The sequence below is a fragment of the Trichoderma atroviride genome, chromosome 4, assembly GCF_020647795.1.
Source record: "Trichoderma atroviride chromosome 4, complete sequence".
Lineage (NCBI taxonomy): Eukaryota > Fungi > Ascomycota > Sordariomycetes > Hypocreales > Hypocreaceae > Trichoderma > Trichoderma atroviride.
Window position 1 is genome coordinate 1692508 of NC_089403.1, and position 16459 is coordinate 1708966.

Consider the following 16459-nt stretch of genomic DNA (forward strand, 5'->3'; position numbering starts at 1 on the left):
TCCTTTTTTTCCCTTCTCTAATTGACGACATCGGCTCTTTTGAGATTTATATAAAAGGGACAAGGAAAAAAAGGAGCTTCCTTTTCTTTTCCCTTTCTGTCTCTGATTCATTCCTCCACAAATTTCTTCTTCCAATTGTTCAGAAGCAAGAATTGCCTCGCCTCACAATGTCGAACCAGAAGATCGCCATCGTCTCCGTCTACGACAAGACCGGACTGCTGGATCTGGCTAAGGGTCTGGCCCAGCAGAATGTCCGGATTCTGGCGTCTGGAGGCACAGCTCGCATGATCCGCGAGTCTGGATTCCCCGTTGAGTATGAAAACATCCCATTGCCTCATCCTTGAATTTGAAAAGGAACCGATTTCGGTTGAGACATGGACACGCGACCAAAAAAAAAAAAAAAAAAAAAAAAAAAAAAAAGAAGAGAAGCTAGAGAAAGAGTCAAAAAGTGGAGGATGAAGCAAAGCTACCGATAGCTCATGACAAGAGACAAATATGAAAACTAATGCGCCTCGGCGTATAGGGATGTCAGCGCCATCACAAAGGCCCCTGAGATGCTCGCCGGCCGTGTCAAGACTCTGCACCCTGCCGTCCATGCCGGCATTCTTGCGCGCAACCTCGAGTCTGACGAGAAGGACCTTGCCGACCAGAACATCAACAAGGTGGACTATGTCATCTGCAACCTGTACCCGTTCAAGGACACCGTTGCCAAGATCAACGTCAGCATCCCCGAGGCCGTCGAGGAGATTGACATTGGCGGCGTGACGCTCATCCGCGCTGCCGCCAAGAACCACAAGCGAGTCACCATCCTGAGCGATCCCACCGACTACGCCGGCTTCCTGGGCGAGCTCGAGAAGGGCGAGATCAGCGACGCCAGCCGCAACCGCTATGCCCTCAAGGCCTTTGAGCACACGGCCGACTATGACACCGCCATCTCCGACTTCTTCCGCAAGGAGTACGCCGGCTCAGGAGACCAGTTCATGGCCCTCCGCTATGGCGCCAACCCTCACCAGAAGCCCGCCTCTGCCTTCACCTCCAACCAGCCCCTGCCCTTCAAGGTCCTGTGCGGCTCTCCCGGATACATCAACCTCCTCGACTCTCTCAACGCCTGGCCCCTTGTCAAGGAGCTCAAGGAGGCGCTGGGCAAGCCCGCCGCCGCCAGCTTCAAGCACGTCTCTCCTGCCGGCGCTGCCATCGGCCTGCCCCTCACCGACGACGAGAAGAAGGTCTACTTTGTCAACGATATCGAGGGCATCGACAGCTCCCCTCTTGCCCAGGCCTACGCCCGTGCCCGCGGCGCCGACCGCATGAGCAGCTTCGGCGACGTCATTGCCCTCAGCGACATTGTCGACGTCCCCACCGCCAGCATCATCTCCAAGGAGGTCTCCGACGGTGTCATTGCCCCCCGGCTACGAGGACGCCGCTCTGGAGATCCTCAAGAAGAAGAAGGGCGGCAAGTACCTCGTCCTCCAGATCGACCCCGAGTACACTCCCGGCCCCATCGAGACCCGCACCGTCTACGGCGTCACGCTCCAGCAGCACCGCAACGACGCCGAGATCTCCCCCAAGACCTTCACCACCATCATCACCCCCAAGGACGCCGGTGCCCTCCCCGACAACGCCGCCCGCGATCTCACCGTCGCCACAATCACCCTCAAGTACACCCAGAGCAACTCGGTCTGCTACGCCGTCAACGGCCAGGTCATCGGCCTCGGCGCCGGCCAGCAGTCCCGCATCCACTGCACCCGTCTGGCCGGCGACAAGGCCGACAACTGGTGGATGCGCTTCCACGAGCGCGTCCTCGGCATCAAGTGGAAGAAGGGCACCAAGCGCCCCGACAAGAGCAACGCCATCGACCTGCACGTCAGCGGCGAGCTTCCCAAGGACGGCGCCGAGAGGGAAGCCTTTGAGGGTGTTTTCGAGCAGGTGCCTCCTGCTTTCACCGACGAGGAGCGTGAGGCTTGGATGAAGCAGCTGAAGAACGTCTGCGTCTCAAGCGACGCCTTTGTAAGTTTTACTAACTTGGACCACCTCATTGTTCACCACAAGTTGCTAATATGTAATCAATCGCGCAGTTCCCCTTCATCGACAACGTCTTCCGAGCCGCTCGCTCAGGCGTCAACTACATCGCCGCCCCCAGCGGTAGCCAAAACGACGGCGCTGTCTTCGAGACGGCCGAGAAGCTGGGCATTACCTTTGTCCAGCAGAACACTCGTCTGTTCCACCACTAAGAGAAAGAAAAAGGAGGGGAAGAGAAGGCAAAGCAAGGACAAGAAACAGTAAAAGAGAAAAATCCCACCTTTGAAGGGGAGAAAAGGGAAAGAAAGATATTTAAGAGAGCGATCAAAAATTATGTACAAATTTATCTAGACGTCATTCAAATGTTAATAATGGCATTTTTTTCATTTATGTATACTCGCTTCTTCACATTGATTCTTTGACTGATTTACCATCATGATCGGCTATTGTCTATACTAATTATTCTAAATTTTCCATTGGCAGAGTTAAGAAACAAAACAACAATCTAGAGTAAATATATACTCAAAAGCAGCCAGCAGTAGTAGCAGTTAGCCTATACTATACTATTGCCAGAGTGTTAAATAGCTACCTAACTAAGGTACTGGATAACCCTTCTTATGGTTAAGCTATAGAACTTTAGATGACTCTAGGCAAATAGTTAGGTTACAAGTGTTAGATTTGCAATTCAACATATATATATTCAGTGCTGAGGCGCTTTTTTCCGAAAACTGTCACTCATTCCTTAAATCAAGATCTAGAGCCCTGGCGTCTAAATCAAAAAAATAACGCCTTACACTCTCCTTGCGCCCTTGAAACCCCATTTTTAACTCTTCTTCTTTTTTCAATTCGCCTTTCAGGTGGTATTTAATAGGTCGGCTGCCTGGGTCCAGTCCTGATTCCCCCCGCATTGCTTTTTATCATCTCCAAGACCGGCATTTATATCAGCAAGGGATATAAAAAAGCAGCCAAAGAAAAGTATGTAGTTGAAATTGTTGCAAAGCGTCGCTGATACGTGAAATATGTACATAGAGTATTGACGGATAAAAGATAAAGAAGGCGAATAGAAGGTCGAGATGGATGTGAAGAATCCATCCAAAGGTGAAAATCCTTCAAAGGGAAAACAACGCTGTATTCCTTGGAAGTAAATCATATCAATCCTTTTGCTGAATAATGAATAGACCTTGTAGCCTACTGGGTTTCAAATAGTATAGGGAACTATACGGGCTGCTTCATCGATGCGTTTTGTTCTAGGCGTAACTGATTTCCCTTGGCTATTATTTCAGCCTCTTCTGGCTTGCACTTATGGTTACTGTGCATATGGCGCCTAAGCTGGTCTAACCGATGGAAATCTTTGTTGCAAATGATACAGACGTGTGAGCCCCGGTTGTTGTGGGTCCGGCGATGCTTTGAAAGATTGGATGATTCTCCAAACGACTTGCCACATATATCACACACCAAAGGTTTGTAACCAGTATGAGTTCGCTCGTGCATGGCTGAATCAATGGTCAGAATAGCCTGGTAGCGGATGGAATAGGATTATTCAACCACTTACTAAGTGCGCTTTGTTGTTTGAAAGCATGTGTACATCCTGGAAATTTGCACTTCCAAGGCTTTTCGCCAGTGTGTGTCCTCATGTGTTGATCGAGAGACTGCTTTGCGGAGAGCTGCAGGCCACAGACAGAGCATTTGACAGGTTTATCTAGCAAATGATCAGTAATCAAAGTGTATCACAGCGCCGCAGTTGCCAAAGCAAATCAATTCACTTACATCCTGTGTGAGTTTGAATATGGCGTTCCAGTTTGCTCTTTTGACCAAAGACATTTGTCCTGGTGCAACCATGCCATTGACAGCAAAACCCCGGACGTTGTCGCGTCATATCTTTCAGATGGTCATTCTTTGTGTGAGTATGCAAGTCGTTTGCATCTTTAAAACGCATTCCACAGATTTTGTCACCAACCATCTTCCACTGGCAGATGCAATCGGTAGCAGTCTCTGTGTCTGCAACTGTAGCCGAAATTAGCGCTGTTTCGGTTGATTTTGCTGCAATAGTTGGTTCCTCCGGATGGGCGAGGGGAGTGGTTGCCCGTGACGTCGGAGAAGGGGCAATTGACGAGAGCGCAGATATATTTTGTAGGGAAATGTCTGATGGAGAAAGCCGCAGTCCACTTGTTGAAGCTGTGTCAAAGGAATAAGACGAGATGCTCGAGCGGCTTGGAACCAGAGAAAACCGGTCTTCTACTTGCGTTGTCTGGGGTAGGTCAAAAAGGTCCGAATTCAACATATGCATTTGCCAGTGGTCTTCAAATAAATGGTTGGCGAATTGATCGACCGTGTTGACTTCGAAGCCACACGTAGGGTCTTCTGAATTGTGTGAAAAGCCATGGCTTAGGAAATCGCCATTGACAACTCTAGGAAGAGTACATTTCGGGATAGCTAGGTCAGGATGATCAGCCATGCATGGACGAACATGATCCACAGTATTCCGAGGATCGTGGTATTGGAGGATATGCGTTGCGAGAGGGTTTTCTTGGTGCAGATATTCCCAAAACTGCTCAAGGCTATCATCGCCGGTGGCTGTTCCCAGGTTCCCCTGCGGAAGCGAATTGGATCCAAAGTTAAAATTTGAGTGAAAGGGCTGGAATCCGCCTTGTATCAATGCCGGGTGAGAGTCTCCTATTGAAGCAAGAGCTACTGCCGCCTCCTTGTCACCATCTGACATGGCTTCGTTGGGGAAATGATCCAGCTTAGCATGCCCTGAGCATTTCACATCTGTACAAGGCGTAGCAGCATCCTCGCACGTCTCATCGAGGCAGAGATCTTGACTGCCTTCACGCGCTTCACTGCATGCGTCATTATCGCAGCACACTCCATGGCCTGTGTCTCCGCATTGGCTTTGGCAACTTCTATCACAGCGGGATGTGCACGACACCGCTGATGCACAGTCGTCGTCACAGTCCACCTTTGAGTTGGTCGGTCGATCCTGTGGCTTGTTGCCGGGCCAAAAGGAAGTAGTGTCGGGAATCGCATTGTTAAAATAGCTGCTGTCCCAAGGTAAGGCGACTTCAGCATCTGCAAAAGAAAGGTCCTGGCTAGTCTGGCCATAGCGCTCTTGCGAGTGTGCTTTAGCGTCGTGGTCCGAAAAAGCTGTCATGGTGGAATGCGTTGGCAGTGGGAATTTCAACGAGAAGCCTTTCGGAGACTTGGGTGCCTTGGGAGAGTCGGCAGAGATGGCCGATCCGTGGAGGTCTAGGTAATAGTTGTTGCGATAATAGGGATGTACTGGAGCTGCTGCGCCCGCTGCTGCAGAATCGAGTGTGCGATACTGATGATTTTCATATGAGAATTCGGCAAATGAGTCGTTGCCATAGTAGTAGGGGAGACGATTAAGATCCATTTGAGGGTCAGAAGGCAGGTGGCCACTGTCCATGCTCTGCTGAGTCGAGGCTTTTGTGAGTCTACAAAGGTGCATCGTCATTAGCTAATTCAAGCTGCGGGCGTGCCGGGGGAAACAAAAAGGCACACTGAGCCTTACCCGAGAGAAATCTCGCTTTGTGAGGAATTTGAAAGAAGGGGTCAAAGGGGGGGTGAAGAGTCCAAAACTAGCCGGGCTATATCGGAGGGGGTCCTGGGAGATGCTAAATCAAAGACAGCCGAGATAGAGATAGAACTCTGTGCAAGATCCGGGGCGTGGAACCGAGGCGTCAAACGCGGCAACGTGGGAATGCGCAGAGAGGCTGAGAGGCTGAGAGAGAGAAAAGACAAAAAAAGCAAGCGATGGGGTGCACAAGCTCTGCAGTTTTGCCAGCCTCGAGGCTAGAGCTGCTCCAAATGTCGTGCGCAGGCACAGCACAGGCAGGGAAGCAACGCCCGCCAGCGGTTGTGGCCCTGTAGCTGACCAACAGGGCGAGAACCTTGATGGTCTGCAGGTCGGGGCTGCTGCAACTTTTATGTGTTTTTTAGCCGGCGAGCTGGGCCCCGCTGTAAATCCGGGTAGCGCTAGTGTGCTTGCGGGTAGCGGCACAATCTCAGCCTCGAGTACCTGGGATTGCGTGCCGTTTCAGCTCGTACCATGATTTGATATGAGAATATGAGTGTAGAATACTAGTAACCGGCCTGGGTAATACTTGACGTGTGTAGCGTTTCGCCCAACAGTGTCGCACTAGGTAGCACTGCTTGAATATGTATATATGATGAAGAATACGGCTGAATTGTAAAGAGGCGATGGTACTTGCATTGCTTTTACTGTTCAATGTTAAGTTTGGATTATGAGGCGTCATGTTCAAACCGAAACCGTCGTATTCGGGCAATCGACAACGTGCTGGCATCACCAGCTTAAAAAAGTAAAAACATAGCCGAGCTTCTCCTATCAAGGGCAGAACCCTCATTCCCTATCTATTTGGACATCATTGCGTCAAATTATTATCGCGTTCCAGGGTAGCAGCCTCCCGTCCCTGAAGCCACACAGTCAGGAATAGCCAAGTACCCCGCTTAAAGTCCCTGCAACTTCCAAGCCCCCAGTCTAGCCTCGCAGTGACGTCTCCCCTTTCAAACAGGGCGCCAGTCCAGTAATCTTCTTTTTATTTCCAAACCACATGCAAGCCGGCGCGCCGCATCGCATATCGGCATCGGACACTTGTTCGTGGCGCAAAGCGACTTCGTGAATCGCCCATCTTTACAAGCAAAAGAAACAATCATCATTATGAGCATTAGACGCACCTAGAACCTTCCACTGCCTTTGCGACAACTGTCGGCCCCGTTTCCCAGCGTCGCGTTATCACATTTGCGCCTCCCACAATCCCGGCACCACTGTCCAACGCAACGACCAACCGCACGAGGCCCTCCCTTGCTTATACCATCTCTCTCTCTCCCCCTCCCAGAACCCCCTTACCTCACAGCCATGGGAAATATCTGCGGCAAAACCGAATCCGAACCGTCTCAGCCCGGCCGTCCCCTCGGCTCCGCTCCGCCCCCGGGTCCGAAAACATCACGCGTTCCCCCGAAAGTCGGCGGTCCTCCACGAACACTCGGCGGTGCTGGCAGCGACGCTGGTTCTGGTGCTGGTGGTGCCAACAACTCGGGCGATCCGAGCGATGCGCGGAGAAAAGCTGCCGAGGCGGCTGAGGTGAGAAGAAGAGATGCAGACTAGACCACCCTTTGTTTGCCCCAAAAGTTTCTTTGACTGACTTTTTTTTTTGTGTTTCTTGGCAGGCCCGTGCAAAAGCCTCATCCAAAGGCGGCAAACTCCAGTCGCAGCTCAACGCGCAAAAGAAGAAGAACCTGTCGAGCACCCTAGCCGAAGCGAGCAACCAGGAACTTCGTGCCCGAGACGCAGACGAGGCCGCCAATGCGCGAAACTGGGAGTAGTAGTAGCGAGCTCTGAGCTCTGACCTCTGAGCTTGTACCTATCTACACCCCTTATGCATTACACACACGGGCGGTTTTTTTAAGTTTGGCTTTTTATTCTTTTGAAAAATATACCTTGCGCGATTTCATGTGAGCGGGAGCAGTGGATGCATGCGGAATTATTAAGAGAAGGATAACTGCTCTGATGATGACGCATCAAGACTTGGTATCTCGCCCAATTTTTTTCTCTCGCTTCCTTCTTCTTGACTTGGAGCTTCGTCATCTTGCAGTTGCTGCTCTTTCAAATTCCTTGTTTTTATACTGTACCGTTAGTGTAACACTACATCTTGGATTAGATTCGTCCAAACACTTTCTAGAAGAGCATGCGAAATGGAAAGCCTCAAATATGCTTGTATATAAAACTTCATCACCGGCATAATTATACTAATTCACTCATACCCATACCAGCCTAGACGTCCTTTCGTCTCTTATATAAATACTACTATAATATAATTAATGCGGAAATAACAGCCTTCCCTTTTTGCGCCCTATTTCTTTTCATAGCCCAATTTACAAAAAAACTTTCCACGCGCAGTAAAAAGCTCCAGGTCCTCAAGTGACGGTATATCTTCCGCTCGCAGGCGCTCTGCTATCTGCATCAGCAGCAGCAATGGTGCCCTCTCTCAGAAGCCTCGTCATCTCATTCAAAGCACCCGCCACCACAAGCTCGGTATCACCCTCAATAAGAATATACAGCTTGGGCTCTCCTCCAGATGGCACTTCTTTCCCGGGAGGGTAAAAGCTGCCCTTTGTCGTAATAGACGTTCCAGTCGCTTCCAGAATCTTTGCCACGTTGGTACGATTGGTGACGGCCCATCTGGCCTTTTGCGGGAAGTCGTTGATTTCCAGCGTGGCATGGAAAGCACCCGCGTCTGGACCCTTGTTATCGATGGGTTGGCCCGACCGAAGCTGGCCGGCTTTGCCCAGACGGCTGTTGATGGCGCTGACAGCAGAGCTAACCTTATCCAGGGGATCCTTGGCCTTGTCGCCACCTGTGGCAGCAGCAGGTTGTGTCGCTTTGTTTGCGCCGCTATCTCCTGAGTCGGCTTTGGCAGTTTCGCGAGATTGAACGGTGGAGGTAGCAGCTTTGATGGCGTTGAGTGTCTTTTCAATCTTCTTGTCATCCTCCTCTTTCTTGCCCTCTTCTTTAACCTCTTCTTCCTCACCCTCGGCTCTATGTGTCTTGCGCTCTCGAAGACGAGCAGCCTCGCGTTCCTGGTCCAGACGGTCCAGACCCTTTCCACCAAAGCCGGAAGAGTCCTTCGCCTTGCCCGACTTGACCTTTTCACGATGAGACTTTCGCATCTCGTTGAGTCGTTCCGGAACAGGCTGGTCACTCTGTTCCAAGGCTTTGGCGATACCAGGTGCGCAATTCTCTTGTTCAGGGGTCACAAAAGTGACTGCTGTGCCCGTGTTTCCTGCACGGCCCGTTCGTCCGGCTCGGTGGACATAATCTTCCAAGTGATTGGGTGCGTCGTAGTTGATAACAAGCTTGAGCTGCTTGACGTCCAAACCGCGAGCGGCGACCGATGTGGCAATTAGGATGGGCACCACGCCCTTTTTGAAATCTGATATGGTAGAGTCCCGATCAACTTGGTCTTTGCCTCCGTGAATGGACATGCAAGGATAGCCCTTTTGCATTAGCTCCTTGAGCAAGTCATCCGCCTTCTCCTGTCGCTCCACGAAGAGTAATGATCGGGCATCTTCATCCTTGTCGTAGAGCTCGCCTAGCAGCTCCAGAACACGCACAAACTTGGTGCTCTCTTCTCTGATCTCGACAATTTGCTCGATTTCCTTGGCAACGACGCTACGGCCACCCACGGTAATTTCAATGGGACTCTTTAGTACTTTTTTGGTGAGTGAGTCGATGAGGCGTGGCATGGTGGCTGAAAATAGAATGGTTTGTCTATCAGGCCGCATGTTGGCAAAGATTTTCATCACTTGTGGCTCGAAACCCATGTCAAACATTCGATCGGCTTCATCCAGAACCACATACGTCACTCGTCTGAGGTTGGTGACTCTTCCTTGATTCGCAGCCAGCAGATCAATCATGCGACCGGGAGTACAGACAATGATTTCAGCGCCACGCTTGAGCTCAGCAATCTGATCTCGGATGGGAGCTCCACCGTACGCACAAACGGCACGCAGGTTCATCATCTTCAAAAAGGGCTTGCAGTCTCTGTGGATTTGCGTGGCAAGCTCTCGCGTTGGCGTCATGATGAGCCCGATGGGACCATCGCCATCCTTGAGCGGCTCTTGATCCTTGATATGTCGGAACATGGGAAGCAAGAAAGCCATAGTCTTTCCCGATCCCGTCTTGGCCACACCGACGACGTCTCGACCAGACATCAATGAGGGAAGGGCTTGCATCTGAATTGGTGTTGGCTTTTCAAACCCAAGGGAGCTGATAACATCCAGGGTTTGGCGGGTAAGACCACACTGGGCCCATTTCTGAACGGGCTTGGGGACGTCTTTGCCATTGACCTTGATTCCATCCAACTCCAATCGTAAATCGGTAACATCTGCTTCAGAAAGGGTATTCAGCTCGGCAGGTTCAACCCAGAAATTCTTGCGAATAGGCTGCAAGTCGATCTTGGAGTAATCGACGCTTGGAATATCCTTCTTCTTGCGTTTACTCGCAATTGTAAGCAGGGCATCTGCATTGGGGTCGGCTTGATCTTCGAAAGCATAGTCGTCCTCCGAGAAATACGCTTCAGGCTCCTGCTTCTTCTTGGTCACAGAGGCCTTCTTTAGGGGGGATCTTGGTGGTCTCTGTCTGTTTGAGATCATCCATGAATGCTTCTAGGGGATCGATTTCCTCGCCTTCCTCATCGACATCCATGGACTCTGCCGGAAGTTTATTGGCGGTTTCTCCGTCAGCGGCATGCTCGCCATTGGTGTTTTGTTCTGCAGCTTGGGGTTCGGCATCCTTCATCTCTTCATCAGTCTGGTTCTCTGTTTGGTTCTCTGTCTGGTTTTCAACTTGGGTTTCGGCTTGAAGACGCCTTTCGTGAGCAGCACGGGCGGCGGCGGCAGCCTCTTCTTCATTTTCAGCGAAGATATCGCCATCTGACTCATCATCCTCATCTTGGTCAGCATAGGGCGTGTCATCCGCTTCTATGGGAAGGGTGGGAAGTTTCGTGAGCTGTCGTTTAGTCGTGACCTCCTCATCCATGTCCAGCTTCCGCTTGCTGGCCAGCTTGTCTCCTTCAGCATGAGACTTTCCAAATCCAAAACTGCTAGTCTTGGCGCGATTTGTGGGAAGGGCGGATGCTTGATAATGTTTGTTAGCGAGAGTAAGATCTTGAATAGCAGATGTGGGGGTCTCACCAGTAGGTGCTCGCTTGACGGGGGCAAGAATGCTGCTTGGCTGAATATCTATAGATCCCAAAGCCCCCCCCTTTAGTAGAATCATTTGTTTTTTGATGACTGGCAGACTTCTTTGCAATCGTTTTTGGATCAAACTTGCCGAGATAAGGCTTTGCTGGAGATGCGCTGCCCGAGTCAACAGGAGTCGGTGAAGCGGCAGATGATACAACAGGCGATGGCGCAGCCGTCGATCCCTCTTTGGCTTTTTTGTCCATCTCAGCAAGAAGATTTCTAGTCTGGCTGGCATTCACCTCTTTTTGCTTCTGACCCTCGAGCTCCTTCTTCTTCTTCCATGCTTCAAGCTTGGCGAGCCGCTCTGCCTTCTTATCGACCTCGGGCTGTGCCGCATTCGATTTGACCTTTTGAGCCTGTGATGTGTCATGAGCTCTAGTTTCCTTATCTAGGGCCCGAAGAAAGCGTACCTCATCAGTTCCGTTCCTGTCACTGTCAGCCAGTGGAGTTTTCCGAGACCGGCTATCGGCACGACTGCTGCGATTGTGAGAGTCAGCCGTACCCTCACGACGGCTTCTGTTTCTAGAGTCGTCTCGCCTCCTGTGGTCGTCTTTGCTGCGGTCCCGTCTTCGGTCAGGCGAGCGGGCCCTGGGTGGGAGTCTCTCTCTCGATCTGGCGCCACGGCGATCGCGTGGCCCTCCGCGGTAGAAGTCATCGTCTCGGCGATCTAAGGAGCGGTCTCGTCGGCGAAAGTTGTCGCGGTCGCGATCGCGGTCACGGCCACCGCGATCTCTGTTGTCTCTGCCTCGGTCGCGGTCGCGGTATCGATACTGTTGGTTGTTCAAGCTTCTGTCAGACTCATATCCATGGGTATAGGAATTGCGCAATTCGGAACGGGAGCGGAGTGAACTAACATCCGGGCTGCGCGACCTTGAGCGCCGGCGAGAGTCCCTTCCATCGTCGCGGCGGTCTCTGGCATCCCGCCGGTCGTCATCTTTCCGGTGGCGGCGCGAGTTGTAGTGGCTGCCTGCAGGACTTGGTGAGCGCGAGTCTCTTGGCCGAGCCATTGTTGTGGTCTCGCAGGCTCGGTAAGACACTACGTTGTGTGAGTACTATTTTTGTTTTGTCTCCAGGCGACCCCAAGACTCCTTTTTTCCTCTTCTCTTTCCAGTGGCGGGTTTTGAGAAACGCGAATCGAATCCGAGATTTGGTCCAAACGACGTATTGAGTTGATCGAGGTCGGTCGCAGAATTCAGCGGATCAGACCAATTCTAACGCACAGCTCGTGTGCAGGAATTTAAAAATGCCGACGTAATCTGAAGGGCGATACTAGATGAAACGACGATTGAATGTCGAGACGGAGGGGAGTTGACGTGCCGTCACAAGTGTTGGGGTCAGAAGAGGCCCGCTGAAAAGTTGCTTGAAGTTGCAAGACAGCCGAGCTTCAGCCGACGGAGCTGGGCGCCGCGACGATTTAACTGCGCTAATCCCCATGTGGTCTCAGCAGCTTGTCGCGCGCTCTCACTCAATCTTGCATCTGTTTTCTCGTCTAAGCAGACTTGATCAATTCAAACGCAATGGCCGGGCTTGTTGGGTATGCAAGCTCTGATGATGAAGGGGAAGATGAACAGCCTCGATTGCAGCAGGAGGCTGCTCAGGTATTTATACATGTCGCTTGTGTCTGCGCAATACCATTTTTCGACTAACACGCTGATAGGTCACCGCACAGGCAGCAGCTCCAGATGCCGATGAGGCTGAAAAGGATGCGCCTCGAATAAGTGAGCTCAATGCGGGACCGCATTCTAAAGCTGAGATGGAGACGCGGGAAGAATCTTCATCTTCACCGAAACAAGACTCTGATCACCAACCGCCACAACCTTCCATCGGCCCTGTCCTCCAGAGTGCTGTTCCTCTGGGTCCATCTCTTCCACCAGCCGACGCCTCCATCACAAATGCCCTCCCAGACCCGGATGAATCTCAAGAACCGCCTGCATCTCCATACTCCGCAAACCGCGCTTTAATACACGACCTCACCCTCCCCTCCGTGCCTAATCTTGATATCCCGCCTTCGCCACCAGGATCTCCTCCGCTAGGGGCCAACAAGAAAGTCGATCAGTTTCTGCAACTCAAGAAAAAAGGCGTACACTTTAATTCCAAGCTTGAGCAATCTACTGCATTAAGAAACCCGTCATTAATGGATAAGCTCCTGGATTTTGTCGGTATTGATGAAGTGGGCCAGTACGAGACGACGCTCCCAAAAGAGTTGTGGGATCCAAGAGGATTTCCGGAATGGGCATTCAGGGACAAGCTGAGCAAGAGCAGGGAAAAGATTGCCAAAGAGAAGGAGGCAGACAGGGCCGGTGGTGGTCGAACAGCCATTGATTTTGTTTCGTCAAATTCTTCATCCACCGGAGCTGCTGCTGGCGTGTCGGGAGGGCTAAACAGCAGGGGCGAAAAACGCAAAGGAGGCTGGAAATGACGACTTATGAATAGGTATACATATAGCGACGGCATGGATACAAACGAGCAAAGATGGATGCAAGGAATTTATTGAACAACTAAAGCAAAAGCATATAACCTGCTTGGCAGATTATACAGACATACTAGGGCTGGATAAACCCCTTATTAATAAATTGCGTGGCCATGGGCGGCCCTACACTACCGTAATACAAACATCTACATCGAGGTATCATGAATCAAATGCGTTGCGGCTGAGGACTTCATAACACGTCTTCTTGTTCGTTCCCATTCCTTAAAATAATCACTCAGAGAGTGAAGTGGTATATGCAACCCAGCACCGAGGACACGCAATAGCAAACATCATCCACAGTAAAAGAAGAAATATTTTTGTACCGACAAAAATTGAAACCAAAATCCCCTCCGTTCCTTCCACCAGACACCATCTCTAGGCACAATTATAATATAGAATAAAAGGATGTCGTGAATAAGTTGTGTGTTTGAGCAATCCGCTCAACTCAACCACTGGCACTGAAATTTTTTTTGGAATTCTCAGTTTTAGCTAGACTTGGGGCAGCTGACAGTAGTGCCTAGCGAGTTCTTGATAATGCTGCCAATGTCCATGGGGACAGTCTCGTTGTTGGCAGACAAGCCGTCAAGGAAGTACTGGAGTGTCTGGCCATCGCGGACAACAGCGGAGCCTCGGAGCTTGACGGGGATGATTCCAGTCTTGCAGTACTTGGCACTTTGAACTTCCTGAAGAACAGAAAGCTGGTCGAGGTCGGCGGTGATGGGGACCTTGTTGCTGCCAGGGACAAGGAGAAGGTTGGGGATGGTGAGATTACCAATGTTGGTGTTGTCAATAAAGTTGGTAAAGGTGGCGTTGCCCTGGAGTAGTGTGTCAGCACGGCAAAGAAAAAAAAGCTTTAAATTTATCAAGCACGCATATTGCTCCACTTACAATGTCAAGAGTGAAATAAGAAGCATTGGGGATATCGGCGGTAGCCTTGAAATTCGGCTGACCCTTCTTGGCGGTGATGTCGATCTTTCCGCCATTAACCGTGGTGCCGTTGAACAGATTCAGACCCTTCATGTTGATGGTCTTCTTGAAGGTAACGTCGAACTTGGTGGACAGGCCAGACGGCTTGACCTTTGTCTTTCCGTACACGGTGACGTTGAGAGTCTCGTTAGCGGCGAACCAAATGTTGAAGGTGTTGAAGGCGTCATGATCTCCAATGGTGATATCCTGGCTGATGTTGACGAGCTGGTGCTTGTCGCCGTTTGTCTTGGGGAAGGAGATGTTGAGGAAAGGAGTCTGGCCAGGGAGATCCTCGAGGTACATGACACCGTCAAAGCCGTCGATGTTGGCCTTGATGGAGCCATCGGTGGTGATGGTGGAGTTGATTTGCAGGGTGATGCTATCAGGCTTGGTGTTGATGACGTTGACGCCCTGGATTTCCAGCTTGGCGTCGTTGACCTTTTGCTGGGCGATCTTGGGAACTCCAACGAAGATGCTGGGGCCGACGGTTAGCGAGACGGATACACGGTTTCTCGTTTTGAGGCGAGTCGCGTCAACGAATCTCCCAGAGCATGACACTTACACGAGGCAGACCACCAGAACAACTATGCATATCAGGAGGAGCAGATATGCCCACCAGAAGCGCTTCAAATGGCCCAAAAACCCTCTCTTCTTGGGCGCAGCCGCAGGCGCGACGGGCTGCTCAACTCGGCTCTCGGTCTGGTAGACCTCGGCGCTCTCATTCTCTTCCTTGTTGGACATTTTTTTCTGATTTCCTCTTCTTTCCTAAAAATGACTGGGGGGTTGTCGGATTAAGCGAGAGCGAATCGTTTCGACTCTACTCAAGAAGAATGAAAAGCTGGGAGGAGATCCCCGAGCGCGTTTCCGTCCCAAGTTGTATATAAAATATGTGCCTTTCCACAAAAAAAAAAGAGGCCTTCGTTCCAGTGGTTGACGAATTAGGCGACGGTGGTTTAGGGAATCAGCAACTGCCTACAGCCCTCATTGGCCCTTGAAAGAATTTGGTGATGGCGGTGGCGGCAGCCGGCAGATGGAAGGATGGCGCACGCAGAACCTCCACAAAGCAGCAATGAGGGAGGAAAGGCAGGGCCGGGGGTGCAACTACGAGAACGATTTGGAGATCGCAATGTTTAAGTATCGAGCCAGCGTGGGCGAGACACTGACATGGGACCGGCGGAAGGCCAAAAGCGAGCGAGCAGGGGCAAAAGATTGGCGACCAGGGAGGGTCATGTCATGGCCATGGCCCTAGGAGCTCTGCGCAAGCTGGAGGAGCAGAGGTATTTCTGGCGATGGAGCGTGTGCCTCGCAGCCGGCCCAGGTCCCTCGTCGCGCAGTTGCGGCTGCAAAGATACCTGACCCCCCCTCCCATCTTTCCCCTCGTGCAACTACAGGTACCGGCAGCAGCTAAACTTCTTCACCCTCCACCATTACGCATCGCGAAGCTTTTCAGCAGAGCCGGGAAACTGCTGCTGCATCTGGCCTCGTCTGCGCAGGCCGCCCCGGTGGCCTCTCCAAACCTGCTCCCCACCCACCTTTGCGACGTTCCCTGTTCATCTGCAACGCCTTGCCCCGTCTGGGCGTAGATGCTGCGTCCTGCCAGCCAGTCACGGCCGCCAATCTCCACCACCCCCAGCGAATGCAGCGATTTGCGGCCAGCTAGACCCGGTACATGCGCTCCAAGCCCAGCGTGGAGGCAGCGCGTTAAGCCCTAACGAGACGAGCCCCGAGACGCCGCAAGCCTCCCCGCAAACGCAGCGGCGACCTGTGCGTTACCACCGCTGCAGTGCGAGTGCCGCCATGCCCCCTGGTAGCGACCGGGTACCTTTGTCTGGGGCGCGAGTCGGATATACAGGTAATTGCTGCAGCGCTCGTACTTGTTTGTCTGAATGTGCGCTACCACACCAGCGCCGCGCCACCAACTCCCAACACGGCTCCCTCGACTGCCAGTGCAACAGCCTTCACATTGACATGACGAGAATTGCATGGATGTCTGCAGCTGCCGGCCACTAGGAGGGAGATCCCTCGGCTGTTTGGAAACGGCTGGGCTGCTGCGTCACACGTGAAAGCCGATGCTGATGTAGAGCTGCGAGGGGAAGAGATGGCAGAGACAGACAAGTGTCGATCGTATATTTCCAGCGAGAACTAGAGGCGAACTGACCTGTGTACCTCTAGGCATACCATCAGTCTACTAGCTATCAGAAGAAAAGAAAAGAAGAACAA

The 16459-nt window shown here is 51.7% G+C and overlaps 8 protein-coding genes across 8 annotated transcripts; 4 read left to right on the forward strand and 4 right to left on the reverse strand.

Annotated features, from left to right (window-relative positions):
* Window positions 1-167: 167 nt before the first annotated feature.
* Window positions 168-1910, forward strand: TrAtP1_007861 (uncharacterized protein; the record flags this gene model as incomplete). Its single annotated transcript, XM_014092674.2, has 2 exons — window positions 168-313; window positions 524-1910. 2 exons carry the CDS (start codon window positions 168-170, stop codon window positions 1908-1910), a joined length of 1533 nt encoding a protein of 510 aa, XP_013948149.2.
* A 55-nt stretch (window positions 1911-1965) lies between these two features.
* Window positions 1966-2231, forward strand: TrAtP1_007862 (uncharacterized protein; the record flags this gene model as incomplete). The annotated part of the gene is made up of 2 exons (XM_066113689.1): window positions 1966-2007; window positions 2076-2231. 2 exons carry the CDS (start codon window positions 1966-1968, stop codon window positions 2229-2231), a joined length of 198 nt encoding a protein of 65 aa, XP_065969776.1.
* A 231-nt stretch (window positions 2232-2462) lies between these two features.
* On the reverse strand, window positions 2463-5924 carry TrAtP1_007863 (uncharacterized protein). Its single transcript, XM_066113690.1, has 4 exons — window positions 5552-5924; window positions 3787-5474; window positions 3572-3718; window positions 2463-3512 (listed from the first exon to the last, which is right to left on the reverse strand). Exons 2-4 carry the CDS (start codon window positions 5444-5446, stop codon window positions 3235-3237), a joined length of 2085 nt encoding a protein of 694 aa, XP_065969777.1. The 5' UTR covers window positions 5447-5474; window positions 5552-5924; the 3' UTR covers window positions 2463-3234.
* Window positions 5925-6916: 992 nt separating this feature from the next.
* On the forward strand, window positions 6917-7383 carry TrAtP1_007864 (uncharacterized protein; the record flags this gene model as incomplete). The annotated part of the gene is made up of 2 exons (XM_014092677.1): window positions 6917-7141; window positions 7228-7383. The coding sequence occupies 2 exons, from the start codon at window positions 6917-6919 to the stop codon at window positions 7381-7383; spliced, it is 381 nt and encodes a 126-aa protein (XP_013948152.1).
* A 591-nt stretch (window positions 7384-7974) lies between these two features.
* Window positions 7975-10212, reverse strand: TrAtP1_007865 (uncharacterized protein; the record flags this gene model as incomplete). Its single annotated transcript, XM_066113691.1, has 1 exon — window positions 7975-10212. One exon carries the CDS (start codon window positions 10210-10212, stop codon window positions 7975-7977), a length of 2238 nt encoding a protein of 745 aa, XP_065969778.1.
* Window positions 10213-10661: 449 nt separating this feature from the next.
* Window positions 10662-11810, reverse strand: TrAtP1_007866 (uncharacterized protein; the record flags this gene model as incomplete). Its single annotated transcript, XM_066113692.1, has 4 exons — window positions 10662-10695; window positions 10753-11159; window positions 11214-11573; window positions 11658-11810. 4 exons carry the CDS (start codon window positions 11808-11810, stop codon window positions 10662-10664), a joined length of 954 nt encoding a protein of 317 aa, XP_065969779.1.
* Window positions 11811-12320: 510 nt separating this feature from the next.
* TrAtP1_007867 (uncharacterized protein) lies at window positions 12321-13222 on the forward strand (the record flags this gene model as incomplete). The annotated part of the gene is made up of 2 exons (XM_066113693.1): window positions 12321-12401; window positions 12461-13222. The coding sequence occupies 2 exons, from the start codon at window positions 12321-12323 to the stop codon at window positions 13220-13222; spliced, it is 843 nt and encodes a 280-aa protein (XP_065969780.1).
* Window positions 13223-13758: 536 nt separating this feature from the next.
* TrAtP1_007868 (uncharacterized protein) lies at window positions 13759-14980 on the reverse strand (the record flags this gene model as incomplete). Its single annotated transcript, XM_014092680.2, has 3 exons — window positions 13759-14088; window positions 14162-14714; window positions 14802-14980. 3 exons carry the CDS (start codon window positions 14978-14980, stop codon window positions 13759-13761), a joined length of 1062 nt encoding a protein of 353 aa, XP_013948155.1.
* Between the last annotated feature and the right edge of the window lie 1479 nt (window positions 14981-16459).

Coding starts and splice junctions, on each gene's coding strand:
- TrAtP1_007863 (XM_066113690.1), bottom strand. CDS start 5,446: ATGGACAGTGGCCACCTGCCTTCTGACCCTCAAATGGATCTTAATCGT. Junction 3,719..3,786: donor TATTCAAACTCACACAGGAT/GTAAGTGAATTG, acceptor ATCATTTGCTAG/ATAAACCTGTCAAATGCTCT. Junction 3,513..3,571: donor CAAACAACAAAGCGCACTTA/GTAAGTGGTTGA, acceptor CCATTGATTCAG/CCATGCACGAGCGAACTCAT.